Below are 17708 nucleotides of genomic sequence, written 5' to 3' on the forward strand. Positions count from 1 at the left end.
TCGTGGATATCATTTGCCAGACCATTGATTTAGTGGCTGACCGTACTTAGATTCGGTTTAGTACTGGTACATCTATTTCTTTTTGAAAGGATCCTTGGCTTAGCTGGGTGCTCTTTACATTGTTTTTCCTTTTTTTTTTGGCTGGCTTGTTTTCCTGATATTAAGGTGGTTGATGTGTGATTGAGGAATCTGAAGCTTGGTATTTGCACTTTCATCGTAATCTCATTAATTTAGAAACTCTCGAATGGGCTGCCTTGTCTCAATTATTATTTCCAGTCAGCTTCCGTCTTTCACCTGACACTTGGATTTGGGCTATTGATCCTTCATCGCTCTCTGTTAAATCTCTCATGGATGATTTGGTTGGTACTTTTGATCCCATGTCAAGGATGTTTCTTCAGCTATTTGGATGGATCATTTCCAAAGAAAATCAAAATTTTCTTATTCCAACTAAGCCTTGGTGCTATTGATACTACTGGTCGTCTCCAATGAAAAATGTCATATAGTGACTATACTACTGATCGTCTCTAACGACAAATGTCATATATGACTATCTCTCCGTCTTGGTGTCACATGTGTCGTAAGCATTCAGAATCTGCTGCTCATCTTTTTGTGCATTGTCCTTTTGCTTTGTGTTTTTGGCATATCATGATGCAAGCTTTTGGTTAGTCGGCAGTTTTTTCTCATAATATGTTCGATAATCTTGCTTCTCTGTTGGTTCGCCATCTTTTCCATGGTATTAAGAAGACCCTTCAACTGGCTTTCTTATGAGCTTTCTTCTGGACTTTGTGGGGGCGAGTGCAACAAACGTCTAGAGATCATTCTTCCAATTGTTATCATTTTATTGATTTGGTTCTATCTATTGTGTTGTATTAGTGCAAATCTAAGCAATCATTTACACGTTTGAGGCTTTCTTATTTAGTTTCCAATTGGAAATCTCTTTTGTAATCACCTTTAGGTGCTTTGGGGTGTCCCATTATTTCTTTTATTCAATAAAATGTTTCTTATCAAAAAAGGAAAAAAAAAAACTAAAAAATCTTAATCTACTTATGACTAATTTATTTTTCCTGACAATCCTCACCTATCTCATAAATGTTAGTAATAGTAACTGTTGAAGTTCACTGCATAAATAAAATAAAGGAAGACAGAGAATTACAAGAATTTGAATTTAATACCATAGATTTTAATATAATGTTTCAATTGCTAAAAATTTTAAGTTTAAATTATCATATTAAGATTAAACTTCATTATTTAACTTAGTCTTAACATGGTTGTTTTTTTTTTTCTGCGTTACTTTCTACACTTAGATTTTGTTATTGCTTACGTTCACAGCCAATTGATTTGAACCTTGACGAGGAGACCTTAATGAGGATTGCTCCATTTTGGAGAACATCTCTTAACGACTCAAAAACTGAGAGCCAGCAGTACTATTTTGACCATTTTGAGATCCACCCGATAAAGGTCAGGCTTTATCTTCTCTTTAGCTTGCCTAATCTTGATATTCAACTGAAAACTGATTATAATTTGATTTATTTATTTTTGTAGATTTTTGCAAATTTCCGTCCTGAGGAATCATATTCAAGTTATAGTTCAACACAGGAGACTCTGAGGACCTTACTACATAGTGTAGTAAAGGTGAGCGACTTGTCAGTCTTGTGGGCTTGCTTTCTCTTGCTCACTTAGCATCTGTAGCATTTCTACTTTTACATGTATGCCTTCATTGATTTGTACCCTTCTTTTTACTTTGTAGATCCCTGCGATGAAAAATGTGGTTGTTGAGCTCAATGGTGTTCTAGTTACTCATGCTTTGATCACAATGCATGAATTATTTCTTAGATGTGCTCAACATTATTCATGGTAAGCAGAACTTATGTTCATTTTTGTTAAATTTTATTTTTGTATGCTGAATAAAATTAAAGTCGCATTTTAATGATCCAGGTATGCCATGAGGGCTATCTATATTGCAAAAGGAAGTTCATTGCTCCCTCCAGATTTTATTTCCATTTTTGATGATTTGTCTTCATCTTCCTTAGATGTCTTTTTTGATCCGTCTCGTGGGTTTATGGGTTTTCCAGGTAAAGCAAATAGTTATTTGCCAAATTCAAATTGAACCGACCATTTTTTAACTTTTCCAATAGTCAGTTGCATTCATGATCAAAGATGATTCTATCAATTGTTTAAAAGTCTATGTTTGTTAATTTTCAATTACTGCTCGACTGTTGAGAGCAGGGACTTTCAAGTTTATCAAGCAATGTATTGATGCGAAAAGGGGGTCAGGTACCAAACGCTATTTTGGAGATTTAGGGAAAACTGTGAGTCTGATAGTCTTAGCATACATGTTGATTACATGACAATGATAAAGTCTAATTGGATTTAAACTGATTTACAGTTGAGGACAGCAGGGTCGAATGTTATGTTTGCTGCTATAACTGAAATTTCAGACTCTGTTCTCAAGGGAGCAGAAGCAAGTGGTTTTAATGGAATGGTAGATAACCTTTCTATTCGAGTACATGTGTTATGCTTTTCTTTTGTCTTTTTTCCTTTTTTCCTTTCTATTTTTCACCTAACCTGAAACAAAAATATCAGAAACTAAGACTTTGGTTGTTCCTGCAAATTTGAAGGTGAGTGGATTTCACCAAGGAATACTAAAGATAGCCATGGAGCCATCTTTACTTGGGAGTGTTCTGATGCAAGGTGGTCCAGATAGAAATATCAAACTTGATCAAAGCCCAGGGGTTGATGAGGTAATGTGTGTGGTGTACTAGTCAATGTTGTATTCCTTGCTCGTGATTAATATGGATAACTTCAAGTTGAATATGCAAGTAATATCTCATGCAATTACAGACTTTGATACTGTTCATAGTTCTTACATCTTAAAGAAGATATCTCGAGAGATGCTCTTGGATTGTTTTCCCCTTTAATTGCACAATCAATCATCACAAGATAGCCTTTCGTTTTTTTATATTTTCATTGTGCACACATGATAATCTCTGTTAAATTATGGGTGAAAATACACTTTGAATTTATCAGCCTCAATGTCCTCCCAGTGATAATGACCAAGGGAAACCCCAATTTTTGGGATGCTTCGACTTCCAAAGATTCCGCAGAAGAGAGTGAGCAAGTATTGCTTATCAATACTAGATGAGAGAAAGTTCACAACGGATCTAACAGAAAATGTCATCTTCGTATAGAAGCCAAGAACGATGGTCTTGTATGTAAATTCTCTCTGAAGGAGAGTGGTGAAGGAGCTTACTGCATCCCTCTCTGGTTGGGCACCTAAAGGAAATGGCTCAAGCTCTTCCTTCTCTGTCCAACTGATCACATGTTATACGGTCTGGCTGACTTGACAAGGCAACAGGTCTAGGAAGTTTTAGCATAAAGCATCCCAATTCTTACTAGTGATCATGCCATAAGAAAGCTAGTAGTAGTACCATCCCCTGTTTTAATGTTTGTGAGGCTGAAGAAATGTTCTTAAACTTGACGATGCTGAACCTAGGGCCTCTAGAATTTCAATGGTTAACCTCATATCCCGCTCAATTCTGTCCCTGTCATCAATCACAACTCTTTCACACTGTTCCTTCTTCGTCCATTTCGGCTCCCCGGGTTTGTTAGCTTTAATTTCATTCCCAGAGATTAGGATCAGTGTTCAAAGAGCCACTATTCTATTGTGTTTTCAACGTACAATGTCATAGGAGTTGCCAGAGATTTTTACACTCAATGACCAGACGAAATTGAAGCATAGAAAATTTATATACATGTATATATGTATGCATGCATGCATGTAAAAAGAAAAAAAAAACTGTATCATATATCCGTCAGGTACACAAGGGTTGAGCCCAGTGTTTTTAAATGCCCAAGGCGCCTTAAGGTGCAATGGCTCTCTAAAGTCTAGGTGCAAGGCGCACAAAAATGCGTGGGCTTTTTTTTTTGTGAGGCGCACTATATATAAAAATATTACATTAAAAGGAGAGAGTATAATTGAAGTGGAAATATGGAACAAAGGGACCCAAAATACAAGAAATTTTGCATTTAGGTTTGGTAAACTTGATCCTTTTAATTAATAAAGAAGGAAAATCCTTAATTAATACTATTTTTTAAAAATAATTGAAAAGCCCCAAGGAGCAAGGCTTTGATCATTGGGGCTTAGCGTGCGCCTAAGGCGTGCCTTATTTTGTGAGCCTCGCTTTTCCAAGACGAGGCGCCAGAGGCCTTGGGCCTAGGCGCGTGCCCAAGAGGGCCTTTTAAAACACTGGTTGAGCCAATTTGGCTATTTGCCTAGTATACACAATACTAAACTCAACAATACTCAATAATATAAATATAGCCAAAAATGAATTTTTCAAATAAATAAATTGATTTGTACTGTTATAATTCTATAATTAGGATTTTCCATTCTTGTAAATATTTTGTGATATTTTCCTTTTCTATGCTTTGTACACTTGTATATATTCATATCTTTGGTGAATGAATTGGGCATTCTGATTCTTTCTCAAACCTAAGAGTTTTACATGGTATTAGAGCTCTCTAAATAAACTTAAGATTTTTGTGAACCTTAGGGTTTGAGAATTTAGAACCCATTTGTGATACATTTAGGGTTTTGTGGAGAGGTGAGTTTACACTTTTGCTCATAGTCGCTGTCTTCGGTTCGTTCGCCGCCGTTAGCTGCCGCCGAAAAAAAAAAGGAAGCTGTTTTTTTCGACACCGCCCAGTCCAAAGAGGAGCCCAGCCGCCGATCTACAAAACCTCAAAGTCCGGTTACCATCTGACCAGCGCGTGAGGTTCACGCGCCGATTGATCTTCTTTGCCGTTCGTCCACGCGCCGACGCGTGTAGGCGCGTGTGCCGTCATTTTTTGTTCGTTTTCTGTGGGTTTCTTCAGTGTGGTTGACTCTTCTTGGTGGTGTGTTTGTTTGGGATATATAGATATTCTCATTGCTTGTAAAGACATCTCTTCGGTAAATTAGGGTTTGATTCTCTGTTGTCCGATGTCTATTGTTTTTTAGGTAATGGCTGATAAGAAACTAGTAGTCATGTCTGAGATTGTTCCTATGGTGTCAAAAATAACTAAACACAAGTTGAATGGATCCAACTACTATTCATGGAGATCAAATGTCTGCCACTTTATTAGGAGCATGGAGATGGATGATCACATCACAGAAGAGCCACCTATTGATGCTAATAAGAAGATTTGGTGGCGGGACGATTCAAAGATGCTTCTACAAATCAAGAATTCTATTGACCGTGAAATTGTTGAACTAGTAAATCACTGCAAATCAATCAAAGAACTATTGGAATATCTGGATTTCCTTTATTTAGGGAAAGAGAATATTAATAGAGTGTTTGATGTTTGTAAGACTCTATATCAATTTGATCAAGGAGAAAAATCTCTTACAAGCTACTTTATGGAGGTTAAAAATACATACGCGGAATTCAATGCCTTGATGCCAATCAGTACGAACAACGTGAAAAGTTGTTTATCATGCTTTTTAGTAGGTCTTGCACCTAAATATGAGATGGCCAAAGATCAAGTGTTGTCAAGCTCAAATATCTCCTTGTTGGAAGAAGCTTACACTCGAATACTTCGTACTAAAAAGACACAAACAGTTACATCATCTGATTCTAGCAGTGCTTTGATTGGGCGCACAAATGATTATAGAAGTAATAAGGGGGATTGAATCAAATAGCTTCAAAAGTCATCTAAATAACCAAAGATCAAATCCAAGAGGTATTGTTTGCTATTATTGCCATATACTTGGCCATACGAAGCATGAATACAGAAAATTGCTGAATAAGGGTCAGAAGATGCCATCACCCTCTGCACATGTCGCCTCTACTCCTGATAATCTTGACAAGTCAATTACGATTTCTGCCGAGGAGTTTGCTAAATTTCAGCAATATCAAGAGTCATTGAGGGCATCATCTTCTACTCCCATTACGGCCATCACAGATACAGGTAACATTTCTAAATGCCTTCTTTCCTCCACGTCAAAATGGGTCATTGACTCTGGTGCTACAGACCATATGACAGGTAACCCCAGTTTATTCTCTAACCTTTGTACATCTACCTCTTCACCTAATGTCACTATAGCTGATGGAACCTCCACTCCTGTTTTAGGATCAGGAACCGTCCATCTTACTGAATCAATTTCTTTGTCATCAGTTTTAAATTTACCACATTTCTCGTTTAATTTGATTTCGATCAGTAAACTCACTCGTGATTTTCATTGTTGTGCCTCCTTTTTTCCTGATTATTACTTATTTCAGGATCTTATGACGAAACAAACTATTGGTAAAGGGCGTGAATTTGGAGGTCTTTACATCTTTGAACCACAAACACCTACGGCCATCACATGCTCAAGTGTGTCCTCTCCCTTTGAAGAGCATTGTCGTTTGGGTCATCCGTCTATCTCTGTGTTGAAGAGTCTTTGTCCACAACTTCAACATTTGTCTTCTTTAGATTGTGAGTCACGTCAGTTTGCTAAATTTCATCGTTTGAGTTTGTATCCTCAAGTCAATAAACGAGCTAGTGCTCCTTTTGAATTAGTCCATTCTGATGTTTGGGATCCTTGTCCGGTTGAGTCCAAAGGAGGGTTTCGTATTTTGTTACATTTGTCGATGACTATTCTCGTGTTACGTGGTTAGTCATTCTGAGTTACTTTCTCATTTTCGTCACTTCCATGTTGAAATCCAAACTCAGTTTAGTGGTGCTCTTAAAATCCTATGGAGTGATAATGCTAAGGAATATTTCTCTCATACACTCAAGTCTTATTTAGATGCCTACTTGAGGGGGAGTGTTATTATTCTATAATTAGGATTTTCCATTCTTGTAAATATTTTGTGATATTTTCCTTTTCTATGTTGTGTACATTTGTATTATTCATATCTTTGGTGAATGAATTGGACATTCTGATTCTTTCTCAAACCTAAGAGTTTTACATGTACCATTAGTTTTATATATATATATTTGCTAAGTACAACAACTCAGATGGGTGAGGATTCAAACTATCTAACCTTCTAGTCGTGTTAGGAATTTATATGAGATATAACTAAATGTAGAATAAACTAAATTATATCTCAAACTCCCAGTTCACATGTTAGAGCCAAACTAATTAATCAATCATACAATTGTAAATAAAGTGGATAAGGAAAAAAGGGAGTGACACTGAAAAATATACTGGTTTGCCCTAAACTCAGGACTACATCCAAACTTTTGCAATTGCAGGTTCTACAATGATAGAGATTGCAAATAACCCTCAAGCTGGCACTACAAATTTTTCCCAAATTTTTCACAAATAGCCCAATATAAACTATTCTTGGAATAAACAATAAGGAAACCCTTAACCTAAAAGTGGATAAACAAATTCTCTCTAAAATACACTCACTACCACGAGACACCACACTGGAATTTAAAGAACTTCAAACTGAAGAAAGGTTCTTCAAATTGCCGTCTGCTGTATGTTCTCCTCTCTTCACCACGCATATATATATTATGTTGCTGCCGCCTTACAAATAATGGGCCAAGCCCATTAACTTGAAGAAACATTCCAGCTCACATGCAAGTGTAGTTTTCTTCCTCCACCGCCCCTATGTTTCCTCCTCTCGAAAAATCACCTCTCAAAAACCCAATTACAAGCTTTTGCGTAAAGGTTAAGTAAAAAGAAGATGGGCATTGAAAGAGTTTTGGGCTCCACAGTTCTTAGCAGGTCGACGATATAATCTCATACTTAGTTAAGTTCTGCTTAGGTGGCATTCATACAAAGTACTGAATTATGTTCATGGGTGAAAATACCGTTACATATTATTTGATAAATTTGTTCATGGTTTTTTAATTTCGTGTTATTATTGACATCTGCAAAAGTTCTAATGAGGTATAATTTTACCCAAAAACAAAAGAAGGAAGACCATATGTAACATGTTGTAGTAAACTAGTATAATTAAAATATACATCACACTGACATCATTGTAGTGTAATGTTGGGGAGAAGCATAAATACAACTTCTTTTATCTTTAGATTGTGAATTTTTTAGGTAATATGGTTTATTAATTCCAGAAAGTTGATATCAGCATTCTGCAAGCGTTACATAGTTGAATAACGGTCTCTTTTTTCAATGGCTGCAGCTATACATTGAAGGCTACCTGCAAGCTATGTTGGATACAATATACAGACAAGAATATCTTAGGGTTAGAGTCATTGACAATCAGGTATGTCTTAGTGCTATACAAGGAGCTGGATCAAGTATTTCTTTCTTTATATATTTGATGACTAAGGAAGCATTCACTAGAAAATTTCTGCCCAGGACCATAAGTTCTTCTGATGCACTATTATCTTGATTGTACGTTAATGGCCTAGATACTATATTATGAAATCATGCTAAACCAAAATATTTTATGACCTGATTACCATCTTGATTTTTCAGACTGTACATCTATTGATTTGACAGCCCTCATAACTAAGCTTCAGAACTCAAATAATTTTATGTATTCATTCAGGTTATCCTAAAAAATCTTCCCCCAAACACTCCTCTGATGAATGAGATCGTGGAGCGTGTGAAAGGATTTCTTGTTAGCAAAGAATTGTTAAAGGGAGATTCAGGAATGAGTAGTCGACCTTTTCACCATCTTCGACGTGAAAGTGTAAGCTTATCAATTCTGTCCACTTGCTTGTCTATTACGTTTTCTAGCTTTGTTTTCTGTTCTGAAACTGGTAACTGGGTATTCAAATGCATGACTAAACTTTCATGGTAGAGTTTAAGCTATATGCTGTTATAACTTTGAAGATAAAATCTTCCAGAACTGATCTGGTTTGTTTTATCGTCTTTTTATGATTTTTCTCATCGATACGTAATATTTTAGAAGTTTAAATTTACGTGCAGATTATTGTAGTTATGCATAAATATTCTAGATCTCCGTACTTCTTTCCTCTTTTTTTGAGTTCAAGAAAATGTGGGGGAGGGATTTCACATGATCATTAAAAATTGAATTACACATGGATTCACATATCCAAAATCAGTGGAGAGTCCGTAGTAACCAGTACCAATCCTGGTTCATATTTATTACCTTCCGAGTCTCAGATCTGTATATCTCATACCCCAAGCACAATTAACTTTGTTCATTGAGCACTTGAAACAAAATGATAATTTACCTTTTAAACAGCACTTGAGTAAGGCAAAAAATGCAGAATTAAAACAACAAATGAGTTTAATAACTCAGCTCAAATTGAGACTAATGGTCATGGCCTACTGAGGTATGTTGTAGGAACATAACGGGGGTAACTTGGTTTGTCAAGGGTATTTTGCTCTCGTGCCACATTGATTGAGTGACAAATTGGAGCGTTATAGGAGATTGGTCAGTAAATTAACTCATTTATCTCATACCATACAAGAAATTGCTTCTTGATGTAGTGGAAGACAGCACTTGAGTAAGGCAAAAAATGCAGAATTAAAACAACAAATGAGTTTAATAACTCAGCTCAAATTGAGACTAATGGTCATGGCCTACTGAGGTATGATGTAGGAACATAACGGGGGTAACTTGGTTTGTCAAGGGTATTTTGCTCTCGTGCCACATTGATTGAGTGACAAATTGGAGCGTTATAGGAGATTGGTCAGTAAATTAACTCATTTATCTCATACCATACAAGAAATTGCTTCTTGATGTAGTGGAAGTCAGTAATTCGTTTTTAGATCTTATGGAAACATATAACAAGTTCCAGTGCTCCAAAACTATACAATGAAAGGTTCGTTGCCTGAAAGAAGTACATAGTTTATTGTTCAAGGCAGGCTTACTAATTCAGATCTGTCACTAATAGAAAACCTTCCTTGGCACATTTGATAGAAGAAATCTTGTGACCAGGGGAATCGGTAAATAGACAATAGTAATCACCATGCTTCAATAATCAGATTGCGTAAGCTGTGAATCAAGATATTATTTAGTCCAGATTAAACTATGAATGCCACCTAATAAGGATATTTGATATGTTTTTCCCGGCATCCACTGCCTTAAGGTCAAACTATTATTGATACAGACAAAATAGAGGAAGGTTCTTTATCAATGAATCAGAATTTTTTAATAATACAAAAGAGCTTCTATTTAGCCGGTAGCCTAAAACTAAAGTGACTAACTTAAAAACAAGCAACTCAAGTACATAAAATGAATAAAACAATCAAATACATCAATTACTCTATGATATTCACTATGGTCATGTAAACGGACTCAAATGCCCATTAATTATTTATTATAAGCAAATGAAAATAGGATGGCCATATGAAATTGAAGTTCCTTACTCTCCCTTTGGTGTTCTTTGGCAGAACAGCACACCATAGCAATAGATGTCCTCTCTTTCCTCTTATTACATACATTTTGGTCCCGTTTCTAAATTTCAGTTAAATGTTAAAAGTTGAAATCTTAATTGCGATTAGACATAATGCTATTTCTTGTCTTTCATTATCTGTATCATTTGAACGGCTGACATATCGAGTTGACACAGTGCAAAACCCAGTTACTGACCAATGTTTTCTGCGCCTTTCATTCAGGAATGGAAGATTGGGCCTACGGTGCAAACTCTCTGTGAACACCTCTTTGTAAGTTTTGCAATCCGTATGCTGAGAAAAGGTGTCACTCAGATTGTAGTCAGGATTCCTCGGAACAAAGAATCAAACTCTGATAATCAAGAAACCAATCTTGCGTTAGTTCCAACTGGCAAGGAACCCAAAGGTAAGTTCATCTGGACTACGGGAATTGGCAAGTTTGTGCTTTCTGGTATCGTAGCCTATATTGATGGTCGGTTGTGCCGTAATATCCCTAATCCTATTGTACGGCGGATTGTAAGTGGCTTTCTGTTGACTCTCCTTGACAATAATGACAAGGAATAATTTTGTTGTCTGTTCTGTATCTATGCACTGTATATCTTTTTGTGATGTAGAAGTGGGAAACAGATTATCTGCTACATAATGATAAAACATTGGGAAGGTTATCTCAAAAGTAGCGTGATCTTAAGGTAATTTTCACAAGGGAAAATTAATACACCAGATTTATCAGATTTTGAGTTTAGTTTCAATTTGGTTTATGAAGTTTCCAAAGCAACACAAGTCTCTAAGATTTAGAAAATAATTCTAAATGGTCCCTAAACTTAATTGACTGTTAGTTGACCAGACAAAAATTTGAAGTGAAGTGACAATTAATTTATGGTATGGAATCCTATGTGTAATTTTTCAAAAAGAAAATATAGACTATTTATTATTATTTTTATCTGATGTGGCGTATGTCTCCTCTCCCTTTGCTCTCTATCTTCTCCATTCTCCTACCAAATCTCGACATTGTTGTCTTCCTCCCTGACGTTCTAGTTAATTGTCTTCCTATTCTATTTTGTTCAAATCTAAAACAAAGCTTCAATTGCAGATTTGGAATGACAATTTTGTTTCAGACTAGATATGAAATTAAAGTTGTGCTCTACATCAAATCTGAAATGAAAGCAAGCAATGACTTCACATGGCGGAAAAAAGGTCTAAACATAAAATGTTGAGGGGGAAAAAAACCCCTAAAATTTAGGAGAGGCAAAATAATGATAATATTTTACCTTTTCTTTTCTTTAAAATTCTCTATTTCAAGCTGTGTTGTGTAATTTCTCATGCATTTGGTCATTGCTCATCATCTAGTAAAGAGAGTCGGCTACATCCTACCAAATAGGAAAGAGTGAGTGCCTCTCGCTTTTTTGTGGCATAGAATTTCAACAAATATATCTAGATATGATATATTTATGAGAAAATTGCATCATTGACTCATTCGAGAGGTTAAAAAATGATAAATTGTCTACTTTTTAAAAATCATTACTAATTGACCTTATATTTACATCATGTGTGTTAAAATTATCATGACGTTTCTCTGACATGCGATCCTAAACCTTTTTCCATATGAAATTATCAACTTGTCACAGGTAGTATGGGGTGGGGGAATTGAACCTCAAACCTCGAGGTTGATAGTACCAATATTATACCAGTTGAGCTATGCTCTTGTTGGCAAAAAATTGTGGGAATATCATATTTGTAAACTTCTATCATTACTTGCATGGTTATCATTAATAATGAGATAAAATATCATTTTTATCTATATACTTTAATTTTATTCTATCTTTTCCCTTAAAAAAATTATTTTATTTTTTTCTTTATACTTTAATTTTCTAAATTTTGTTTATATACTTATAATAAATCTCAAAAGACTTAAATTTTGTCAAAATTGGTTAAATCATGAGAATAATTTTCATATGAGAGAAGACATAGTATGAATATATATTTTTTATAAATTTATAAAGAGAATGTTAATATAAATTAAATTTGATCTTTAAAATATTTGAGATCATGAGCTAAATTTAAATTTGGTTAAAAATCACTTTTGACCACTTAACTTTCATTATAGTAACAATTTGGTCCATGATTTTTTTTTTTTTTTTGTAACGATTCAGTCCTGTACTTTCGAATTTGTGGTAATTTAGTTATTGAAATTTAATAAATAACAATTTAGTCCATATATTTTTTCAGTTGGTAACGAATTGTGAAAAATATTATTAAGATTTAATTAAATTTCTTACACACAGATCATTAAATTAATTGAAAGTCAATTTTTTTAAATAAAATATAAAGATTAAGTAGATACATGATACAAGTTAACACTTAATTTTAAAGAGATTTTTATAATAGGAACTACATTGTTATCATTGTTAAAATATAGATATTAAATTATTACTTATTAATATTTAAGGATTAAATTGTTATAAATATAAAAACTTAATTGATATCAATTAAAATTTAAAGACTAAATTGTCAATTTTTAACATTTAAAATTTATTGAAACTTAATAATATTAGGAGAGTTGAAAGACTAATGTTCTCGCTTTACACGCGTCAACATTCCTCGATTAATACTTTTTACAAAAATTTGCAATTTTGTTTGATTATTATTTCAAAAAACTACTATGTTGGGGAGTTTCATATCTCACAAACTCTTAAGGCTCACTTTGACAAATTGAGAAAATTGACAAGAATTTAAAAAATAAAACCCCAATTTTTAGATTATGAAGTAGAAGCTTTTCCTTGAAACATATAAGTCGTGACTTGTGAAGGATGGAAGCGTAAGAAGCAGAAAGAAAAGAGTTGGGTAGGTAAGTTTGTTAAGTAACAAAAAACCCACTGATTTTCTAAAACCTTGGACACTCAAAACCCACAGGAAAATCAATTTTGGCTTTTTATTACCCGAAATCAAAACCCATTAAATCAAATCGAAATCTCCACTTTCTTCATTTCTATAAAATCCTTCCAATTTCTGTAAATAGCTCTCTCTTCCACAACACAAAAAATGGCTTTCATGATGTCCAAAGCGCCGCCACAACCATCTTTCTCAGAGACTGAGAATCCCTCAAATTCGGATATCAGCAGCAGCAACAACGGCGTCGTTTCGAGCCACCTTCTCTTGAAATCCGGTGGCAAAATGGACAGAGATGTGGTTCTTCGCCGCATTCGTTTCTATAAGCGATTGAACAAAGTGAAGAAGACTTTTGAAGGTCTTGTCAATAGCGGCGCGGCGGATGAGGCAGAGAAGTGGTGGCTGCAACAGCACGACGTTTTTTTGGGTAATTGAATAATCGTAGATGGTTTTGGTGATGCTCACTTCTCCTCCAATTTGGGTGTACTTCCTTCCATGTATATGAAATGAATTTGCTGAATGATTCTCCTCTCATGGCCCCTTTAACGTACAGTACAGATTAACCCCCCAAAAAGTTGACAGAACATTTAATTATGTTTCTTTTTTTTTCCTTTTATTCACGGACCTCTTGATCTTAGCAGATACATATGGCTTAACTGGTCTATCATATACTTTTATAAATACCTTAAAAAATGGGAAAAAACTATATATATGTGGCCATCAAACACAAATTCCAAAAAGAAAAAAAAAGCCATAAAAATAAATAGCCAACTTGAAAAATGACAACCGAAATAATGTTTAGAAAAATGTCTACTAGTGATTTTCAGCCAAATCTTTAATTAATTGTAGGAAGAAAATACCTTTGCAACAACATTCCACGTGTAAAAATCAGTCAAGAAATTTTCCTCCTTCGTGAGAGCTCGAAGATTCCTCCAAAATCGTGAGAGCTTGTTCCCTGTTTTCACAGAGCCATCTCTCTTAGCTTTCCCTGTTTTTCAGAGTTGTTTTCTCTTCTTCTCCTTCTTCCGTTTATTCCTGAACTACCATGGACGAAGAAGATCTAATCAATGACTGAAGATCTTTCTCCCTCACCTCTGAAGAAGACTCCATCAGCTTCAAGATTGAAAATTCCTCCATTCAAGATTCAAATAATGAACTGGTCAGCTGTCCTGTTGGAAAACTCCGGACAGTTCCTTGAGAAATCCTCCAAGCTGCTTTCCGCAAATTCTGGAATTTAGAGCACAAGCTCCAAGTCTGCCATCTAGGGAAGAACATCTATTTTTTCAAATTTCTTAACTTTATCGATCAAAATCATATCTTTAAAACTGGACCTTGGTCATTCCATAAAAATCTTCTAATTCTAGAAAATCCTTCCCGTTCTAAAAAAAAACTTGCATCTTGATTTTAAACTAGTTCCTTTTTTAAGTACATTTCATTGGTTTACCTCTTGTTTGTTTCAGCAAATCAATGGTGTTACTGTGGTGTCGTTGGCTGATTTTATTACATACAAAATTCGAGTATTGTCATAAACATCGTTACATGTCTGGCAACCGATTCTATAAAATATATTTTTCATATCTATTTGCGTGATTTGCAGATTTCTATATAGAATATTTATTCACTCAAGAAATATATTTCATAGCTAGACTTATTTATATTGTACTCTTATTCAATTTTAGGGTTAATTACCTAATTTGAAAAGTTTGTATTGAGAGTTTTGAGCTTAGGGTTTGTCTGAACCTTAATCTCCATGTATTGTTATTGAAAATTTGTGTATTTGTCATTGCTTTTTTTTTTTTTTTTTTTGTAGCCATTGTAGAACTTGAGACGAGTTTGATTTGATATTGTATTTAGGGAGAGTCTAAGTACATTGAAGATAATGAACACTCATATTTAAGGGAGCCTAAATATGATGAATGTGAGGGGATCTCACTCTTAGGGGGTCTAAGTATGTTGTATTGAGAGGATCTCTCTCTTAGGGGAGCTTAAGTATGTTGTATTGAGGGGATCTCATACAAAATTTGGAGAAGCATTTTTGTGGAAGAAAGGGGAGCTCAAACTTAGGAGAAACCTAAGTTGAAACTGAAGAGGTAGTTGTACGTGAAGCAGTGAAGAGGGAATTTATCAGATAAGTACTTTCGTTGTAATTACTAAGCTCTATATATAGTGAAGTTTCATTCCACCGGGAACACTGCCTCCCAGACGTAGGTGAATTTACACTAAACTGGGTTATCAATCTCTGTCTTTATTTTTCTGTTTACTTTATTCCACTTGTTATACATATTGTTTGTGACATCGTGCTTGACATTTTATTTTGTGTTAGATCCACCATTTTTTTTCCAATTGGTATCAGAGCAGGTTAACTGTTGTTCATCGAGTATTCAATGGAGTTGATCTGGAAAGGTGGATCAACTACTCATTCCCCTATGCTTGATAGAACTAACTATTTCTATTGTAAAACAAAAATGATAGCTTTTCTTAAGTCCATTGATAGTAAGACTTGGAAGGCAGTTGTCTCTGGATGGATACATCCCCAAATTGTTGACAAAGATGGCAAGATCTCTCTCAAGCTTGAGAAGGATTGGACTGAAGTTGAGGATGAGGCTTCCCTTGGAAATTCTCGTGCTCTAAACGCTATTTTCAATGGAGTTGACCAGAAAATTTTTCAACTTATCAATACATGTATTTCTACTAAAAAAGCGTAGGATATCCTTGTTGTGGCGCATGAAGAAACCTTTAAAGTGAAGTTGTCTCGTCTGTAGATTCTAACCTCAAAATTTGAAGATGTTGGAAGATGAAAGTATTACTAAGTTCAATGCTTGCATCTTGGATTTTGCGAATGAATCCTTTGCTTTTGGTGGAAAAATGTATGAAGACAAACTCGTTTGAAATATTCTATGGTTACTACCAAAAAGATTTGATATGAAAGTTACAATTATCGAAGAGGCCTATAATATTGCTACCATGAAGGCGAATGAGTTGTTTGGATCATTGTGAACCTTTGAATTGACCTTTGATGAAAAATGTGATAAGAAAGGTAAAGGTATAGCCTTGCAGTTTGTTTCTAATGAAGATCAAATTCGAAATAAAGACAAATATACAGAAGAAAATCTTGCTGATACCTTATCTTTGTTAACTAAACAATTCAGCAAATTTATAAGACGCTTGGACAGGGGGTTTAGGAACTTTCATTCTTCACATGTCAAAGACAATAGTAGTAACAATTGAAGGAATCGATTAAGGTTCGTGAGCAGAAACGGGGATCAGACCCAAATCCCAATTTTTACAAAACGTGAATTCTACATAAACAATATAGAAACTTTATGCATTAAATTTAAATTACAGCATGCTAAATGTAAAATAAAGTAGAAAAGGAATAATAAGTATACCTTTACCTTTGACCTTTGAAGAACCCTTCTTCAAATATATCCTCTTTGATCTGGAACAATCACGATAAAAAATATTTCCAGATGGTCACGAACTTGAAACCCTAATTTAGACGCCAATTAGAGCCTTTTGTATTCTCTAGGATGAAAATTACACAAGTTATTGGCTCTGTGATTTTTTTTGGAAAGGGAATGAGAGTTGAGAGAGGAGAAGAGACATTGGAAAAAAAAAATCTCAGAACTGTTCTGTTTTACCTCCTCTCTGTCAAAACGAAGAAGAAGAAGATCAAAAACTTCCCAACCAACTCACGTAAGGGAGGGAAGTTAATTTCAAAAAATTAAAATAAATAAATCAATTTTAATTTTAATTAATATATATTAATTAAAATTAAAATTGATTTATTTATTTTAATTTTTTGAAATTAAGGGAGGTATCTTGGAAGAAAGTCTTCAAAGGTAAGGATTTCCGAAATCCTAAATTATTTTCCTTCTTTTTTCTTTTTGTGGCATGTTGTATTAATTTTGTAAATGCATGATCTTTCCCCTTTTGTTTTTCCTATAAATTTTTTTTTTTTTCAAAACAAATGGGATCTGGGGCGATCTCGCTTCCACTCAAGGTTCCCCTCACTATGGATCCTTCACGTAGACAAAAAAAATATATCTGTAGTGAGAAGAGTGGATTGTAGATCTTTAGTGGAGTGTACCCACAGTTAACGAATATTGATTAATTTGGTTAATGAGTTTAGCCAATTGATCTCATATAGTTAGAGCTTCTAATCTATAGGTCCACTAGGTCCTTCGTTAGCTCACTAGAGGATACTTAAAAGGGATAATTTGAAATGTTTAAATTAATTTGAGAAAACTATATATTAATGTGATTAATATATAATTAATAATGGATATGATCTATAATTAAATTGAAAAGTAATATTTGAATAAGATTCAAATTAATTAATTCAAGTGAATTAGACTCATAAACAATTAATTAATAGAGAGATATTGCACATATACATGCAATGTATATGATAATTAAATATATACATTAAATTGGGTTTAATGTATTGGATTTTATGTCCTAAAACTCGTAGTTTGTAAATTAATAAACATATTCTGTTTTGTTTTTCGATAAAATT

The 17708-nt window shown here is 34.4% G+C and overlaps 1 protein-coding gene and 1 long non-coding RNA gene across 4 annotated transcripts in view; one reads left to right on the top strand and one right to left on the bottom strand.

The window, feature by feature from the left end:
* The window catches only part of LOC120072502 (vacuolar protein sorting-associated protein, putative (DUF1162)), a 77723-nt gene extending 66691 nt beyond the window's left edge, over positions 1-11032 (top strand). For 2 of the 3 annotated variants that reach the window (XM_039024874.2, XM_039024875.2), the window contains exons 27-36: positions 1330-1458; positions 1543-1632; positions 1748-1854; positions 1936-2072; positions 2227-2309; positions 2387-2482; positions 2619-2741; positions 8115-8198; positions 8487-8630; positions 10529-11032. In XM_039024874.2, coding sequence (XP_038880802.2) covers positions 1330-1458; positions 1543-1632; positions 1748-1854; positions 1936-2072; positions 2227-2309; positions 2387-2482; positions 2619-2741; positions 8115-8198; positions 8487-8630; positions 10529-10867 — 1332 coding nt within the window. In that variant the 3' untranslated portion in view covers positions 10868-11032. The remainder of the gene's footprint in view (positions 1-1329; positions 1459-1542; positions 1633-1747; positions 1855-1935; positions 2073-2226; positions 2310-2386; positions 2483-2618; positions 2742-8114; positions 8199-8486; positions 8631-10528) is intronic. The other variant, XR_005480510.2, reaches the window with a different exon arrangement.
* A 2291-nt stretch (positions 11033-13323) lies between these two features.
* On the bottom strand, positions 13324-15510 carry LOC150037293 (uncharacterized). The gene is made up of 2 exons (XR_016528168.1): positions 14050-15510; positions 13324-13729 (listed from the first exon to the last, which is right to left on the bottom strand). It is a non-coding gene; the product is annotated as an uncharacterized LOC150037293 (long non-coding RNA).
* Positions 15511-17708: the final 2198 nt, after the last annotated feature.

The sequence above is a fragment of the Benincasa hispida genome, chromosome 3 (assembly GCF_027475165.1).
Source record: "Benincasa hispida cultivar pf3 chromosome 3, pf3_genome.v1.1, whole genome shotgun sequence".
Classification (NCBI taxonomy): domain Eukaryota; kingdom Viridiplantae; phylum Streptophyta; class Magnoliopsida; order Cucurbitales; family Cucurbitaceae; genus Benincasa; species Benincasa hispida.